Below are 15,061 nucleotides of genomic sequence, written 5' to 3'. Positions count from 1 at the left end.
ACCATCTAAAAAACAAAACAACAGAAGCAAAGCGCGCGTGCGCGCACACAGTGCACATGGACATCAGGCACCTATGCCCCTGGAAGAACTTCAGGAATAGAGCAGCTACCAAAGCTAAGGACCAAAAAAATGGTCAAAACATTTTATTTTCTTTTTTAATAAAGTTAAACAATACAACAAAAATTCACAAGCTGCTTCCCTGTCTACCCCTGGCTTCCCTCCCCTCCCCAGTCCTCAGTGCTGGCTCCCTTTCCTTCACCCCACTCATACAGACACAGGGCACCCAACTGAGAAAACGAAACTGCTCTAAGTACATGGGGACATGATGGAGGAGGTGAACCGTCCACATTCATGGTTAAACTGAGCGAGTCTGCATTTTCTGGGTTCTGAGTAGTTGCCCTTCATTAGCCAAACTGAAAGAAGAAATTCCCCGGGCCAGATGCTGGAAGGGAAAAGAAAGGTTTGTTAGTTGCTCTGTAGATTTTCTTAGGAAAACCATGGTTATTATACAAGTCTTCAAGGGCAGCTTAATGGCAAACACAGACTCCAAGGGTACCAAATAGTCTGAGCTGTGAGTGCAAAGGCCAGTACGCAAGGAGACCCTACCACCGACTGGGGTTGCATTTGAACACCTTTGCTCTCGTGGAGTTAGCTCCATAGTAAGGGGCTTGGTGGTGCTTTCTGACCCTGCCAGGTGCACTGGGAATGGTTCCAGGCAAAATAAGCCTAGGAGCCTCCTCTAAAGTGCATACATGTCTTACTGAGCAAGGATCCGATTGTCTCCACTCAGACAGACTTCCCAGGAGCTGCCTGTGTGAGGGGTCAGAGCTGGCATCACCTGGGAGCTCTCAAGGGCAGTAGGCATACTCACCTTCAAAGCTGAAGCCCCCGGGACCACCGAAGAATGCCTTGAAAATGTTGTTTGCATCAAAATCTGGTGAGAAACATGGAAGGGACAAAAAAGGGGAAAATCAGAAGGGTCTGAGGAACCACACGCAGTAGAATTTTGAGTATCACTTCCCTTTTCCACCATTTCAGCCTAGAAGTTAGCAAACCTCCCCCGCCCCACCCCAGGCAGAACCTGCTGCTGACCCTAGTCCTGGCATATGTTCCCTCAAGTACAGTCCAGAAGGAAAGCTTCCTCTGTCTCAGCCTGGTCTGCCTACTGTCTCCTTACTTAGAAAAATCATTTGCAGTATGCTGCCTTCCTATAATGCTGGGGCATTTCCTGAGAAGGCTCAACTTTGCCACTTGAGTGACACTGAAATTATCGCAGCAGACCTAAAGATCCCGAGTCCTGGAACTATCACGTACTCTTTTCTTCCAGGCCACAACAGTTCTGATGGCTCCTGCCCTAGCTCATCTTTTTTTGACAGCCTATTGTCTTACATCACTGGCTGACCACTTACAGACTTCCCCTCTGGAGTGTTCCAGCCCAACTGCTTAGAGGGCAGGAGTCTTGGTAACAACAGGTCCTCAGGGACCTTCATTCCAGGCGTGCAAACCAACTCACCGCCCATATTCATGCCCTCCTCGTCCAGGTCCTGTCCACTGTCATAACGCGTCTTTTTCTTGGGGTCAGAGAGGATGGTAAAGGCCTCTCCCACTTCCTTGAATTTCTTTTCCTCCTCCTTCTGAACCTCAGCACTGGCCCCACTGTGCCGATCTAGAGGATTCCGTGAAATCAGGGTCACAGGAAAACAAAGTCTGTTTATGTCCAAGTTTGAAATGTGGCACCACCCACAATCTGTAGTTTAGGGTTCCTCCTGCTGCAGCCCTCTGCAGAGCTTACCTGGATGGTGCATCAAGGCCCGTTTCCGGTAAGCTTTCTTGATCTCGTCCTCAGAGGCATTCTTGTCGACCCCCAGGATCTTGTAGTAATCTTTCCTCTTGCTCTTCTTCAGCTCCAGCTGCGCATTCTTTAGGAGCTGTTTGTGTTCTGAGGGAGACAGGTGGCATCAACACAGACCCAGCTGCTTCCCTTGCTGGGTCCCAGCCCAGCTGCCCAGAGGGTAGGAGCCTTAGTAACCTCAGCAGGGACTTTTTTTGGTGCTTTCTTCTGAATACAGGAAGTGAAAATGACAGGGAGGAGCTAGAACCAGAATACAGGTGCCTAAGTCCCCACTCAGGAACTCTGCTTAGTCCACCCCTAAGTGCTACATCAAATATTCCCACGTTTAAATTTAGGAGCTAGAAGACCATGGATCCCTGGGTCTGATGGCCCTTTGTTCCCATACCTTTCGTTTTCTCCGTCTGATACACTTTTTCATAGTCCCGCACAGCTTCTTCAAACTGCTCTGTGTCCATGTAACTGAGAAAGAAGTACAGGGTAATACAGCACTCAGACACAAAAATCAATGTCCTGTGGGGCCTTCTAGGGAGAAGGCATGGCTCAAGCAAGAGACACATTCTTTTGGTAGGAATGTCTCATCAAACAGTAGACTCCCTTATCTACAAAAAACGTAAATCAACTTTCAGTTCCTCAAGGCAAAGAAGCCTCAGGCATTTGTACCCAACCAGCAATCTTCTGCTAGAAGCAGCAGTGGCTAGAGGGAGGAGAGAGCTCTTGGTGACGTAGCCGTGCCCCACAGCTGGGCCACCTCAGGAAAGATCATGGAAAGGCACCCACTTGGCTACCCTGGACTGAAACACAAGAGGAAAACCGCTGTCAAAGAGCTTTGAGGTCTTCAGCGCCACAAACATGCAGGGCCAGCTCCAACCCAGGGTACAAGTGGGGTTAGTTGAGCCACTAGAAGGATCGAGGTCAGGGTGGAAGCCGCTGGTGAGTGCTTCCACTAGGAGCAATCAGTCTCAGAGGTAGAGGTGAGACAGAAGGGCCTCTCAACACAGTCTTGCTTCCGTTTCAGTAGCACAAAAGCAAAGAAGGATCCCTGGGCCAAAGCGGGAGGACTGAAGGGAAAAGCAGAGTATCAGGACTTTGAAAGTGTTGCTTTCCCACAGAACTAAGTAGTATTCTTTTCTTTAAAAAAATAAAAATGTTTATTTTATTTGCATTGGTGTTCTGTCTGCATGTATGTCTGTGTGAGGGAGTCAGATCATGGAATTACAGACACTTGTGAGCTGCCATGTGGGAACTGAACCCAAGTCCTCTGGAAGAACAGTCAATGCTCTTAACCACTAAGCCATCTCTCAAGTCCCCTAAATTCTTATAACCTGATGTCACCAAGTTTGTCCTCTCTCTCTAAGAGACACAACATCTGCTAAGAACAGGACACTCTCACGCAGTGCGGCCAGCTGCTACACACCCGAGAATCAGCTGATACTCCATCGTGCCAGGTGGCCATCTTTACACATCAGGCCAGGGCAGCGAGAGTGATGCCACTGTGGCTGGTCAAAAAGAGTTTGATATCTAAGGCATCTCTGAATTTCTGGAAACACACTCATCTAACACTTAAAAACACAAAACAAAACACAATGCCCTACAGACACAGGGTACTAGGAAAATAGAGAAACAATTATTGAGAAACAATTAACAAGGCAAAGTGTCAAATAATCTGAAGTAAAATAATTTAATTCATTGCTGAGTGGTGGTGGCGCCTGGCTTTAATCCCAGCATTCAGAAGGCAGAGGCAAGTGGATCTCTGAGTTCCAGGCCAGCCAGGGCTACAAAGACAAATCCTAAAAGTCTCAACAAACAAACAAACAAACAAAAAAAAAACCACCAACAACAAATCTGAGGCGTGAGTACCCCTGACAGGAACACAGGCCTGTGCATGATGCAGTGAACAAGCACCACAACACCTGCATTCTTTTGTTACTTTTTTGAGGCAAGGTCTTTCTCATTCTGTAGCCTGGGCTGGACTGCACTGGCTGTCCTCCAGTCTCAGCCTCTGGAGTACTGGGGTTACAGGTGTGAGTTGCCCATCAGGATCTGCATAATTTTTCACTTTTTAAAAGTCAAAAATACCTTTCTAAGTCTCAAACATTTTTTCAAAAAAAGGTAGAAAAATAAGGCTTTAAGGGAAAGAGGAATCACTCTGAGATTGATTGAGAGATGGCAAACATCTGCCTAACTTTAAGGCTGAGTTGAGCCCAATCGTACCGGGGCCAGGCCCCCAGTAAGACTAGAGCTAACTGCTGGCATGTTTTGGCAGCCCACCTGCTTTAGGGAACTGTTAGTACATTCCCAGTCAGCTATCCCCAACTTGGTGAAGTTTCAGAGCAAAGCCACTCAAGGGCAGTTCTATCCCTAAGACAAAACAAAGACTTGTCAGATATAGCAATTTTTGCTGACTGTAAGCACACATGCACACAAAATCATTTTCTATTGTTCCCTAGCAGATTAAGAATGCACTACTCAGCTGAGCGGTGGTAGATCACGCCTTTAATCTCAGCACTCAGGAGGCAGAGGCAGGCGGATCTCTGTGAGTTCGAGGCCAGCCTGGTCTGCAAGAGCTAGTTAGTTCCAGGACAGGCTCCAAAGCTACAGAGAAACCATCTCGGGGAAAAAAAAAAAAAAGAGAGAGAGAAAGAAAGAAAAAAGAAAAGAATGCTCTACTCGCTGGTCTGTGGTAGCTCACATTTTTAATCCCAGCACTAGGGAGGCAGAGGCAGGTGGATCTCAGTGAGTTTGAGGCCAGCCTGGTCTACAGAGCAGGTTCCAGGACAGGCTCCAAAGTTATAGAAAAATCCTGTCTCAAAAAACAAACAAAACAAAACCAAAACAAAAAATACATTTACTGTGGGTAGTGGTGGCGCACACCTTTGATTCCAGCACTCAAGAGGCAGAGGCAGGTGGATGTCTTGAGTTCAAGACCAGCCTGGTCTATAGAGCGAATTCCAGGACAGCCACAGCCACACAGAGAAGCCCTGTGTGCTACTGAACAACAACAACAAAGATTTACTGTGTGCACTCTTGAATATGGATGGTGTGTGTAGGTCAGAGCTGGTAACTCCTGGGAGTCAGTTCTCTGCTCCCACCATGTGGGTCTTGTGGGTGGAGTTCATAGGTTGTCCAGCTTGGTGGCAGACTCCTTCACCCAATGCGCCATCTCTCTAGCCCAGCCTTGAACTTTTGATCCTGAGTGTTGGGAAATAGGCGTGTGACACCAAGCCCAATTTATACATTGCCAGGGACTGGATCCAGGACTCTGTGCATGGTAGGCAAACACCTTACCAACTTACACTCTCTTTTGTAGGGTGAGTAGAGGGAGATATTAAACCCAGGGCCTTACACATGCTAGACAGGTTCTATACAACTAAGCTATACCTCCAACCCAAGCTTCCATTTCTGTCTGACAGCGGGGTGTAAAGACGGAACAAATAAGAGCTAGTTTCCCAGAATCAGTAACACGATTCTAGCAGTTTTTGTCTCCGTGGTGAGAACCTGAGGTTCTTTTTGTATTGCTGATGAGGGTGTTTCTGGCTCAAACAGCAGCAATAGTTTGGGCAAAGGAGGAATGACACCCAAGAACTTCACTTTCCTTTACAATCTTTAAAACCAGTACCGCTGCCCCAGGCTGAGAAGGGGATGTAGCTCAGCCTGTGCAGTGCTTTCCAAGCATGTAAGAAACTACATAAAAAAATGTGCTGATGTTCAGGTCTACACTCCCAGCACATGGGAGAGGTGGGGACAAGAGGATGAGAAGTTTAAAGTCATCCTTGTTATATACATAGGAAGTCTGAGGCCAGCCTAGCCAGTCTTAAAGGGAATAAAAAAACCCCAAACCAAAAAAACCAAAAACCTAAATCGACAACAATCAGGAAATTCTTGCCTAGAGAGTAGTGGGAAATGAAATGACTTTTTTGGTCCACTATGCCAGGTGTTAAAGCCAGAGCCGTAGTGCATGCATGTCTCTGTGTGGCTGACTGCAGGCTCACACGCACAAGGAACACATACGGGGGTGAGAGGACAACTGAGCGCTGGCCTCACCTTCCACACTGAGACAGGGTCTTTTGTTTACCAGGCTAGCTGGCCTATGAGCCTCTGGGGATTCTCCTGCACTCTCCTCCATCTCACTGTAGGAGTGCTGGAATTACAGACATCTACCTGTATTTATGTGGGTTCTGGAGATCTGATCTCAGGTCCCCATGGGCTGGCATCGTCCCACCCTGTTCTGTTTTTTTGAGATGAAGTCTTACTCTGTAGTCCAGCCTGGTTGGGAATCAATTATGTAGTCCAAATTGGCCTTGAGCTAATAGTGACTCTCCTGCCGCAACCTACAAGCCCTAGAGTTATAGGTACATGCCACACTTAGGCCAGAAGAAATATTTTTGAGAGATTCATTCTAGCCCTTGGTACTACTGTCTGAATAAAATTCTCTGAGGGATGGATTCAAGAGTAAAATGAACAAAAAGGCTGGTGAGCACCTAGCACGATCCTTGTCACAGAGTCCACTGTGCTTGGAACACGTGGCATGGACTACTTATCCCGAGTCTATCAAAAGTGTCTTTTATACAACTGCACCACTGAGCCAAGTGAAATCACTTTCCACTGAACCTTCCCTACCTATGGCAGACAGGCACAGCTCAACTGTCTCTGAAAATACGTCGTTCTCTCCTCGTCCACCCATCAACAAAACACTCACTAGGTGAGCACTGGCGTGTCAAGCACTAGCGTGTCAAGCACTGTGCCAAGTTAGAGCGGAAGTGAACAACACAAAATAAAATATCCAAAGGAAATGGATTCACATGTCAACAAAAGGAGTTTGGGTCAGGCATCAGAGGAAACTTACTGACCGTGAGGGGCGTTAGACACAGGCATGGGAGACTGAGGGAGCGTGTGCAATCTCCTCGGCTGGAGGTCTATAAAGATAGTCTAGGGCTGGAACAATCCCACCTAGAGGTAGGGGGAAGGACCAAATGACCTCACAACATCCCTGGGTCTGTTTTGTCAACCACAATGCACTTCCCCTGATTGAGCACGGCAGCCCCGCCCCCACCCTCCAGAGGCACTCACCACTGAGCTCTTCTCAAGTAGGCCTTTATGTAGGTGTCGTCGAGCTTCACTGCGTTCGTGCAGTCGTCTATGGCGTCGTCTAGCTTCCTAAGCTTCAGGAGAGAAAGAGAGCAATCACATTTCACGTTGTCACTGACAGACGGGAGTCCAGAAACCGTGAGCATGACCAGATCCCTGCCTTACTATGTTCTTGTTTTTGGTCACTGGGAAAGTCAGAGTACTAAGGATACCAAATTTCAAACTGGTTTCTCTATCACGTGATAAAAGGCACAGATACCAAAACAGCAAACAGAAGGTGGATTCCACCTTCCACTCTTCCACAGGCCAACTACAGGGACCAGAAAGACTACAACTCTATAGGAGCAGAAAGCTAATCTTTCTTATGTGCATAGGGTCACTGGATAACCACAGTCATTCTCAGCTGTACACGGCAACCACCCACTATCTGGGAAGTTTAAAAGCCTGATTAAGACTGCCAGTTTCCTCTATCTCACTCCTGAAGATTAAACAAACCCGTGGTCAAATGGCGTAGACCCGCTAGCTACTCTCACAAGAGAAGAGACAACCGAGGAATGACAGGAGGGACAGCCTGCCAAGCTGCCCCTCAAGTTCTCAACGCCACAAAGAAAGGTAAGTTTACTTCTCAGAAGTTAGTTCTTCACAAGATAGGACACCCTTCTCTCTTTTATCTGGCTTACTCTTGCTGAGCAGATCTCCACAGACCTCTGACATCCCAGACCAAATGCTTACCTTGGAATTAACCGTACCCCGATTACAGTAGAGTTTAGCATTTGTTTTTATGTTGTTGGGGTCTATCCCCAAGGCTTCTGTGTACAGTTCATATGCTAGCTTGTAATTTCCTTCCTTAAATGCTTTATTCCCATCTTCTTTCTTGGCTTTAAGGGCTTTGGCATTCTAGAGAAAAGCAAGGGGTGGTCAGTTCATCTAGAAAGCCTCAGTTCACTCACCAGTGAAGGTAGTTTTCTCAATTTCTTCAATCCCAACAGTCAGGTAGGACGGTCTTCCACTACCTAGGCTACTCAGGGATGCTTCTGACAAACTGACAAGTGGAGCTGTCACATTCCTTTAGATTCTCAATTCTTCCAGTCTAGCCAGATCTTTCTTCTCCTCTTTTTCCACTTAGCTACCAGGGATGGAACCCAGGGCCCCAGGCATGATAAACAGTCACCTATCACTGAGCCACGGCCCTAGTCTCACTTGTAACATAAGCTGTGAACGAAAGCTTTATTCCCATTCTGATTCTTAGATCACCATGTTGAGAACTTACTCTACAAGCAATACAAGCCTTCTCGTGGTCAGGAGCCATCCTGAGAGCCTGCACAAAAAACTGAACTGCTTTCTCAATACAATCTTCATAATAAAGGCAAAGGCCCCGGACATATAGAGCATCAGCATTGGTGGAATCCATTCGTAAAATGTCACTGCAACAAAAAGGACACATTCAGCCGTGGTTTGGAATGTCATGACCATTTCTACCATGTGGTTAGACTGTTCCTCAATTATGGCTCTAATATTCAAAGTAAACAGGTAAACAGATTCCCAAGAACTACCCCCAAACCTGGTTAAAACAAACTACCTATAGTTATCTTCAATTTTTTTCCCCACTCTCCCCACCTCCCACAGTTCTGGGGATTAAATCCTAGACCTTGGACATGACAGGCAAGCACATTACCGCTGAGCCCAACCTGTTTCCCCCATCATCCCCATCCAATATATTTCTTCTGTCTCAGAATCTTTTCTTTTGGATGTGTTTTTGTGCCTTTTTTTTTTTTTTTTTTAAAGACAGGGCTTCTCTGGGTTACAGACCATCCATGCTGGCCTCAAACTCACAAAGACCTACCTGCCCCTCAAGTGCTGGGATTAAAGGTGTGTACCACCACAGTCTGGGTGTGTCTCAAAATCTTTTATTAAACTAGAAGAGGGGTGGGAAAACTACTGCCCACAGAGCTAAGTCCTTTCTTTTACTATTTTTCATTTCTTTTTCTATCTTCATATTCTAGTGCTAGGTGTTTGGTAATAGGGACTGGAATAAAGGCTTAGTGCAAGCTAAGCACAAGTTCAACCAATGAGCTACACAACATTCCAGAACTTCCGCCACTGCCTCCCTACCACTCTTATGGTACTGGGATTGAAGCCAGACTAAATAAGCACTCTACCACTGAGCTATATAAATATATCCCTAACGCTGCCACTGGTTCGTGTAAATAAAATTTGATTTACACCAACTCAGCGATTATCTGGGGCTGCCTCTGTGCTATAATGGCAGAGGGCAGAGAGCTGAGTGGTTGCAATAGAGACCCATGACCTGCAAAAGATAAAAGAGTTATTATATGGATAGCTAAAGAGTTCCCTGGAGGAGAAACCACTGCATCCCAAACAAACCCAGGCTGGTAAGACTGCTCACTGGCAAAGAGCATTAGCCTGACCACCTAAATTCAATCCCCAAAACCTTCCTCCATAGGGAGGAGAGAACCAGCTCCCCATGAGATGTCCTTTTATCCTAGATATACATGAAAATAAAGGTTAAAACAAACTCACACACATTACATTCTTTCCATATACTCAAGCACCTGCTACACCACTACATTCTTCGTACCTGTGGGTCTTGGATCTACTATGGTTTAACCTCTGGCTTTAAGTTCCAGGAAGGTCTGAGAAAGCCTAGTTGACACACCCACAGCTCCCATGTAGAGAGCAGCCAGCCAGCATCTGCAGTCCTATCTGCATCTCAGTGATGAACTGGCCAGATTGCATACCTGGCCACAAACTGTGCTTCTGGGTATCGACCCAGCATTGCTAAACATTCTGCTTTGAGGATTTTGAAGCGATGGCAGGCAGGGGCAAATTCTAGGGCACGGTCCATGCAGAAAACCACCTAAGGGAAGAGGAAAGTACATAAGCTCTTCATCTTGGACTCCAGAAATGTCTTCACTTGAGTTTGGTCACAACAACAGACTCAGTGCTCAAAGACATTACCTGGGTTCACCGCTTAGCAGTAAAGTAATATCAAAGTTTACACACATTCAATGAAAACAGTGAAATGAGAACAGCAGAGTCATATAATGACAGCTAACACTAAGTACTTTTATTAGCCCACAGAATTAATAAGTGATATCATTACCTTTATTTTAGTGATGAGAAGACTAAGGAATAGAGAACCAAGCAAGGTTCTAGGTCACCCAAGTTCCACCTTTAAGTACACAGCAGGACTTCAGAGCCTCTAACCTTAACCAAGCTAAGCAGCCTCCATGGTGTGAACCCAGACCACGATGGAAACTCACAGTCTCCTTGCAAATACTGTTTGTTATTTACTACTGTCATTGTTTGCTAGGACTCAACCTGTTAAGTAAGACAAGAATGGCGAAAATAACCTGGCACAGAGTCAATGCTGCACGGATTACAGAAACTGCTGCTTCTTTTCCTGGGACTGCAACCTCACATACTTAAAGACGGGGGAGGAGGAGGAGCCTGGAGAACTGGCTCAGTGCTTGAGAGCACTGGCTATTTTTCCACAAGATCTGATTTTAATTTCCAGAACCCACATGAAAACTCCCAACCGTCTATAATTTTAGTCTCAAGGGATCCAATGCTCTTTGCTGGCCTATAAGGTGTGCACACAATGCACAGACATACATGGAGGCAAAACATTTATACACATCAATTAATTTTTGAAAACACTTAAAAGACAGTTTCTTTGTCCAAGCTCTAGGTGCCCTGCAACTCACCAAGTAGACCCAGGCTGGTTTTGAACTCACAGATCTGCCTGCTTCTGCCTCCTGGGTGCTGGGATTAAACTGGTTTGCCACCACGCCCTTCTTACATTTACTTTAGTATAGAAACCCCTGCACTGAAAGAGCCCTCCTGGAAGGCTTCTAAGGGCTGTCACATGACTTCTCCCACCAGCCCAGTATCTCGCGTGTACTGAACAAGGCTGCAGTGAACTCACTTTCGGCCACATAAGCCTCCAGGAATTCACTCCCCTTTCTTTCACAATTTTGTTCTCTGAGCTTTCACTTCTTATTTAAGCTGCTATTCCTGGGATATCCTCACTAACTCACACTCTCCCTAGGAATAACAGGCCAAAGGAGAAATCTCTAAGACTCTGAATATAAAAGCAGACGTAGACTGCTGTAATGTCATACTCTGTAACTCTAAAATAGAATGCACAAATGTTCCATGTACTACTGTGGAAAGATGTCCAAGACCTACTCAGCAGGAGAAAATGTACAGAATATGAACAATACACTACCTTTCATGCAAGCAAAACTAAAAATCTGTATTTGATGTATGTACAACAACATGGTACAAGAAAATGGAAGCTACATGAACAGTAGACGGGGCTGAGATACAGTTCAGTGAGGGCTCTTGCCTCTATGCTTGATACTGAGCACTACCCCAACATTGGTGGACAGGGAGCAGAGAGAAGTCAAAACTAGGCAGACCAGAGGGCCTAAGTAGAGATATTTTGTATGTAACCTAACAAAGAAAGCTGGCTTGAAGATTGGAGTGCAGAGCTAAGCCACTAGCCAGAGGCCAGGCAGTGGTGGCACACACCTTTAACCCCAGCACACAGGAGACAGAGGCAAATGGATCTCTGTGAGTTGAAGGCCAGCCTGGTTTACAGACCTAGCTCTAGAACAGCCAGGGTTACACAGAAAAACCCTATCTTGAAAACAAACAAGAAAACCCACAAACAAGGAAGTAAATAGTGAGACACTGAGCTGCTCACTGAGACGTTTTGTGCCAACACAGCCATGACAAGACGGCAGAGGTCACTGGATGTTCTAAGGACAGTGATGACAACTGAGGTATCACGTAGAGAAAAAGGATGAGGAGGAGAGGAAAAGCTAGCCACCACTTGGGCAACCACACCCCGTGGTTTCACAAGGACAGCGCTCCATGCAGAGCTAGCTCTGCTCATCCTGAGGAATATCAGTTGGAGGCTCAGTGCTCCATCTCCCACCCCCCACCATGTCCCCAGTAGGGACAGCTGCAGGCAAAGAAGATCTTTGTTTCTTCCAAGTTCATCTGTTTCCCCTGCCAGGATCATAATTCTTCATTTGTGACATCACCATGAGCTACAGTGGGGGTGTGTGTGTGCTGGGATGTCAGAAACAGAGGTTTCTGTCACAAACTCAGGATTCAGGCTCCAAAGTAGGCAAGAGAGAAAAGAAATCCAAAAGACTGCTTTTTAAGACAAAGCTTTTGTCTATGTGAGCCTCAGAAAAAACATGACAGAAGTTAGAACTGCTCTATACACACACACACACACACACACACACACACACACACACACACACACATCAAACACAAGAATCACACTACAAAGACGACATGATTATCAAAGCCACTGAGCAGGAGGATGATACTAAGTAAATATTGGGATGCTGCACAAACTAGTCAGATATACTAATTCCTGATTAAGGCCCTCAGAATATGAGGGTTAAGAAGGATGCTTACTTGTTCTTCAAAACATTTACTCAATTCCTGCTGGGGAAATTCCTGAGCAAACGCCTACATATGAGGCAACAATTCCCTCCCTTAAACTGGGATCTCTGTCAAATGATCCTAAAAAAACTCCCGATCATGATTTCTGATGTCTTCTGGCCTTCCACTTTCTGCTTTGGTTCTTCAGTGAAAGCTACTTCTTTACCACCTAAGACACAATGGGACCCATACTTTAGGCTTAACTCCAAGACCCAGAAAGAGTCTGGAACTTTCATACTTGCTCCCTATTTCAGATACATCAACCCCTTTAACGCATGACTGTCAAAAACTACCACACACTATAATATTTATTAAAGTCTAACACCAAGCTGGGTATAGTGGCAGCAATAGGACTGCCAAGTTTCAGGCAAGTCCAGACTACAGAGCAAGACCCAAAATAACATCAAAAAGGGAGTGGTGGCTCATGCTGCAATCAAGCACTATGAAAGGCTGAGGCTGGGAGACTGCTGCAAAAAGGTGGTGGTGACAGATTACACTACTCTCTAAAAACATAAACAAGGGCTTCTCCATACTCTTATTTATAGCATCTACTCCACTGAAGAGTTTGATTCTCACAATCAGATAAAAATAGATTATTCGACCCCTGTATTTCCAACTGGCTTTTCCTTCTAGATACCACCATACATAACCAATGGGAAAAAGCAGGTTGATTTTTGCTTTATATCAGAAAGCCAAATATAATAGAGAAAATAAACAACTTAACAAAAAGTACTTTTAAGAGAGAGAAAAAAAAATCAAAAGCCAAAGACAAATGACATGTACTGTGCTACCCTTTTCTGTAGGACAGCGGCACTGAGGAGGTAGGTTTTATCACTTCTACTTTACCTTTCGGAAATCTCGTTTTTCAAAATCCATTTCTGCTATCTTCTCATACTCCATGACTGCATTGGCGTTCTTGAACTAAACCAGAAAAAAAAAAAAAAATAATAAGTAGTTTAGGTTAATCAGCCTCAAAAGTCACTAAGACCTTGATGAATTTGCTCTTTCAAGAATATCACTGAGGCCAGGTATGGTTTGCACACACCTGTAAATCCAGCACTGAGGAGGTAGAGGCAGGCAGATCTCTTGAGTTTGAGGCAAGCCTGGTCTACATAGTGAGTTCCAGGATAGCCAGAGCTACATAGTGAGACTGTCTCAACAACAACACTAAAGCTGGGCATAGTGGTACATGCCTTTAACCCCAGCACTTGAGACACAGAGGCAGGGAGATTTCTGTAAGTGTGAGGCCAGTCACAGCTACACAGATAGCTACATAGTCAAACCCTATGTCAAAAAATGAAAGAAGGGGAAAAAGTCACACCAAAGAACTAGGCATGCTGGTATATGTCTAGACCACCACTAGGAGGCTGAGGCAGGAGAATAGCAAGTTTGAGGTTAGTCTGGATTACACCGTGAGTTAGACAGTTTGAGATACAGAGACTCTCTCAAAAATCCAATTAAAGGTGGGGAGGCACAGAGCAGGACACAGGAGAGATGGCTCAGTGGTTAGGGGCTCTTGCTGTTCTTCCACAGTACTGAGTTCAGTTCCAGCACCCGTTTGGGCTGCTCACAACTTGAAACTCCAGCTCCAGGGGGTTTGATACTCTCTTTTGGCTTTTGTAGGCACAAGGCTTCTACTGGAATACATATATAAATTAAAAAAAACAAAAACAAGGTTGGGGAGATGATTCTGTGTAAACACTTGCCATATAAGTGTGAAGACCTGAGATCAAATCCCAGAACCCATGTTAGACCAGACATGGCTGTATACATATGTAAACCCAGTGCTGCTATGGTAAGATAGGGGTGGGTAAAGGAGAATCCCTAGTAGCTGGAGTGTCAGCTAGCCTGGAGCATGTAACAAGCCAACACGAGACCCTGTCTTTCCGGGCATGGTAGTCCACACTTTAAAACTCAACCCTTGAGAGGCACAGGGCAGCCTGGTCTACAGAGCAAGTTCCAAGCCAGTTAGGGATACATAGTGAGACCCTCATCAGAAAGACAAAAGCTGGAGGTCCTGTTACAAACAAGGTGGGAGGTGAGAATTCACCTTTAAGACAACAACTCTGACCTCAAACATGACTGCTACAGCTAGTGCAAGCCTGCCCTAATACAAACAAGAACATGTACACACATAGGTTTAAAACAAAACAAAACAGGGACTGGAGAGATGGCTCAGAGGTTAAGAGCACTGCCTGCTCTTCCAAAGATCATGAGTTCAATTCCCAACAACTACATGGTGACTTACAACCATCTGTAATGAGATCTGGTGCTCTTTTCTGGCCTGCAGGCATACATGCAGGCAGAACACTGTATACATAATAAAAAACCTTTAAACAAACAAACAAACAAACCAAAACATAAAACACCAAAACCCACTTATTTCTAACACACACACACACACACACACAAAGGAGAAAGAAAAAATTAGAACTAAATTAAACAATTAAACATTTCCTAAAACTGCTAGTGACAATAAAAACCCTCCCCAGCACTGAGAAGGATAAGGCCAGTTATCCTGGGCTACATGAAGACACTCTTGTTTGAGACAAGGTCTCATGTAGCCTGGGCTAGTCTTAAACATGTTATGTAACTGAAATTCCAAAGTATGCACTACCACATATGGTTTAATTG

The 15,061-nt window shown here is 45.4% G+C and overlaps 1 protein-coding gene across 1 annotated transcript in view; it reads right to left on the bottom strand.

The window, feature by feature from the left end:
• Window positions 1-115: 115 nt before the first annotated feature.
• The window catches only part of Dnajc7 (DnaJ heat shock protein family (Hsp40) member C7), a 37,145-nt gene continuing 22,199 nt past the window's right edge, over window positions 116-15,061 (bottom strand). The window contains exons 5-14 of the mRNA XM_048450695.3: window positions 13,274-13,348; window positions 9,697-9,815; window positions 8,208-8,361; window positions 7,670-7,834; window positions 6,920-7,011; window positions 2,238-2,311; window positions 1,793-1,939; window positions 1,514-1,666; window positions 872-934; window positions 116-442 (exon numbers count right to left, since the gene is read on the bottom strand). Coding sequence (XP_048306652.1) covers window positions 405-442; window positions 872-934; window positions 1,514-1,666; window positions 1,793-1,939; window positions 2,238-2,311; window positions 6,920-7,011; window positions 7,670-7,834; window positions 8,208-8,361; window positions 9,697-9,815; window positions 13,274-13,348 — 1,080 coding nt within the window. The 3' untranslated portion in view covers window positions 116-404. The remainder of the gene's footprint in view (window positions 443-871; window positions 935-1,513; window positions 1,667-1,792; window positions 1,940-2,237; window positions 2,312-6,919; window positions 7,012-7,669; window positions 7,835-8,207; window positions 8,362-9,696; window positions 9,816-13,273; window positions 13,349-15,061) is intronic.

This window comes from Myodes glareolus, chromosome 9 (genome assembly GCF_982192425.1).
Source record: "Myodes glareolus chromosome 9, mMyoGla1.1, whole genome shotgun sequence".
Lineage (NCBI taxonomy): Eukaryota > Metazoa > Chordata > Mammalia > Rodentia > Cricetidae > Myodes > Myodes glareolus.
The sequence above is the reverse complement of the archived record's forward strand: the minus strand, read 5'-3'. Positions and strand labels throughout refer to the sequence as shown.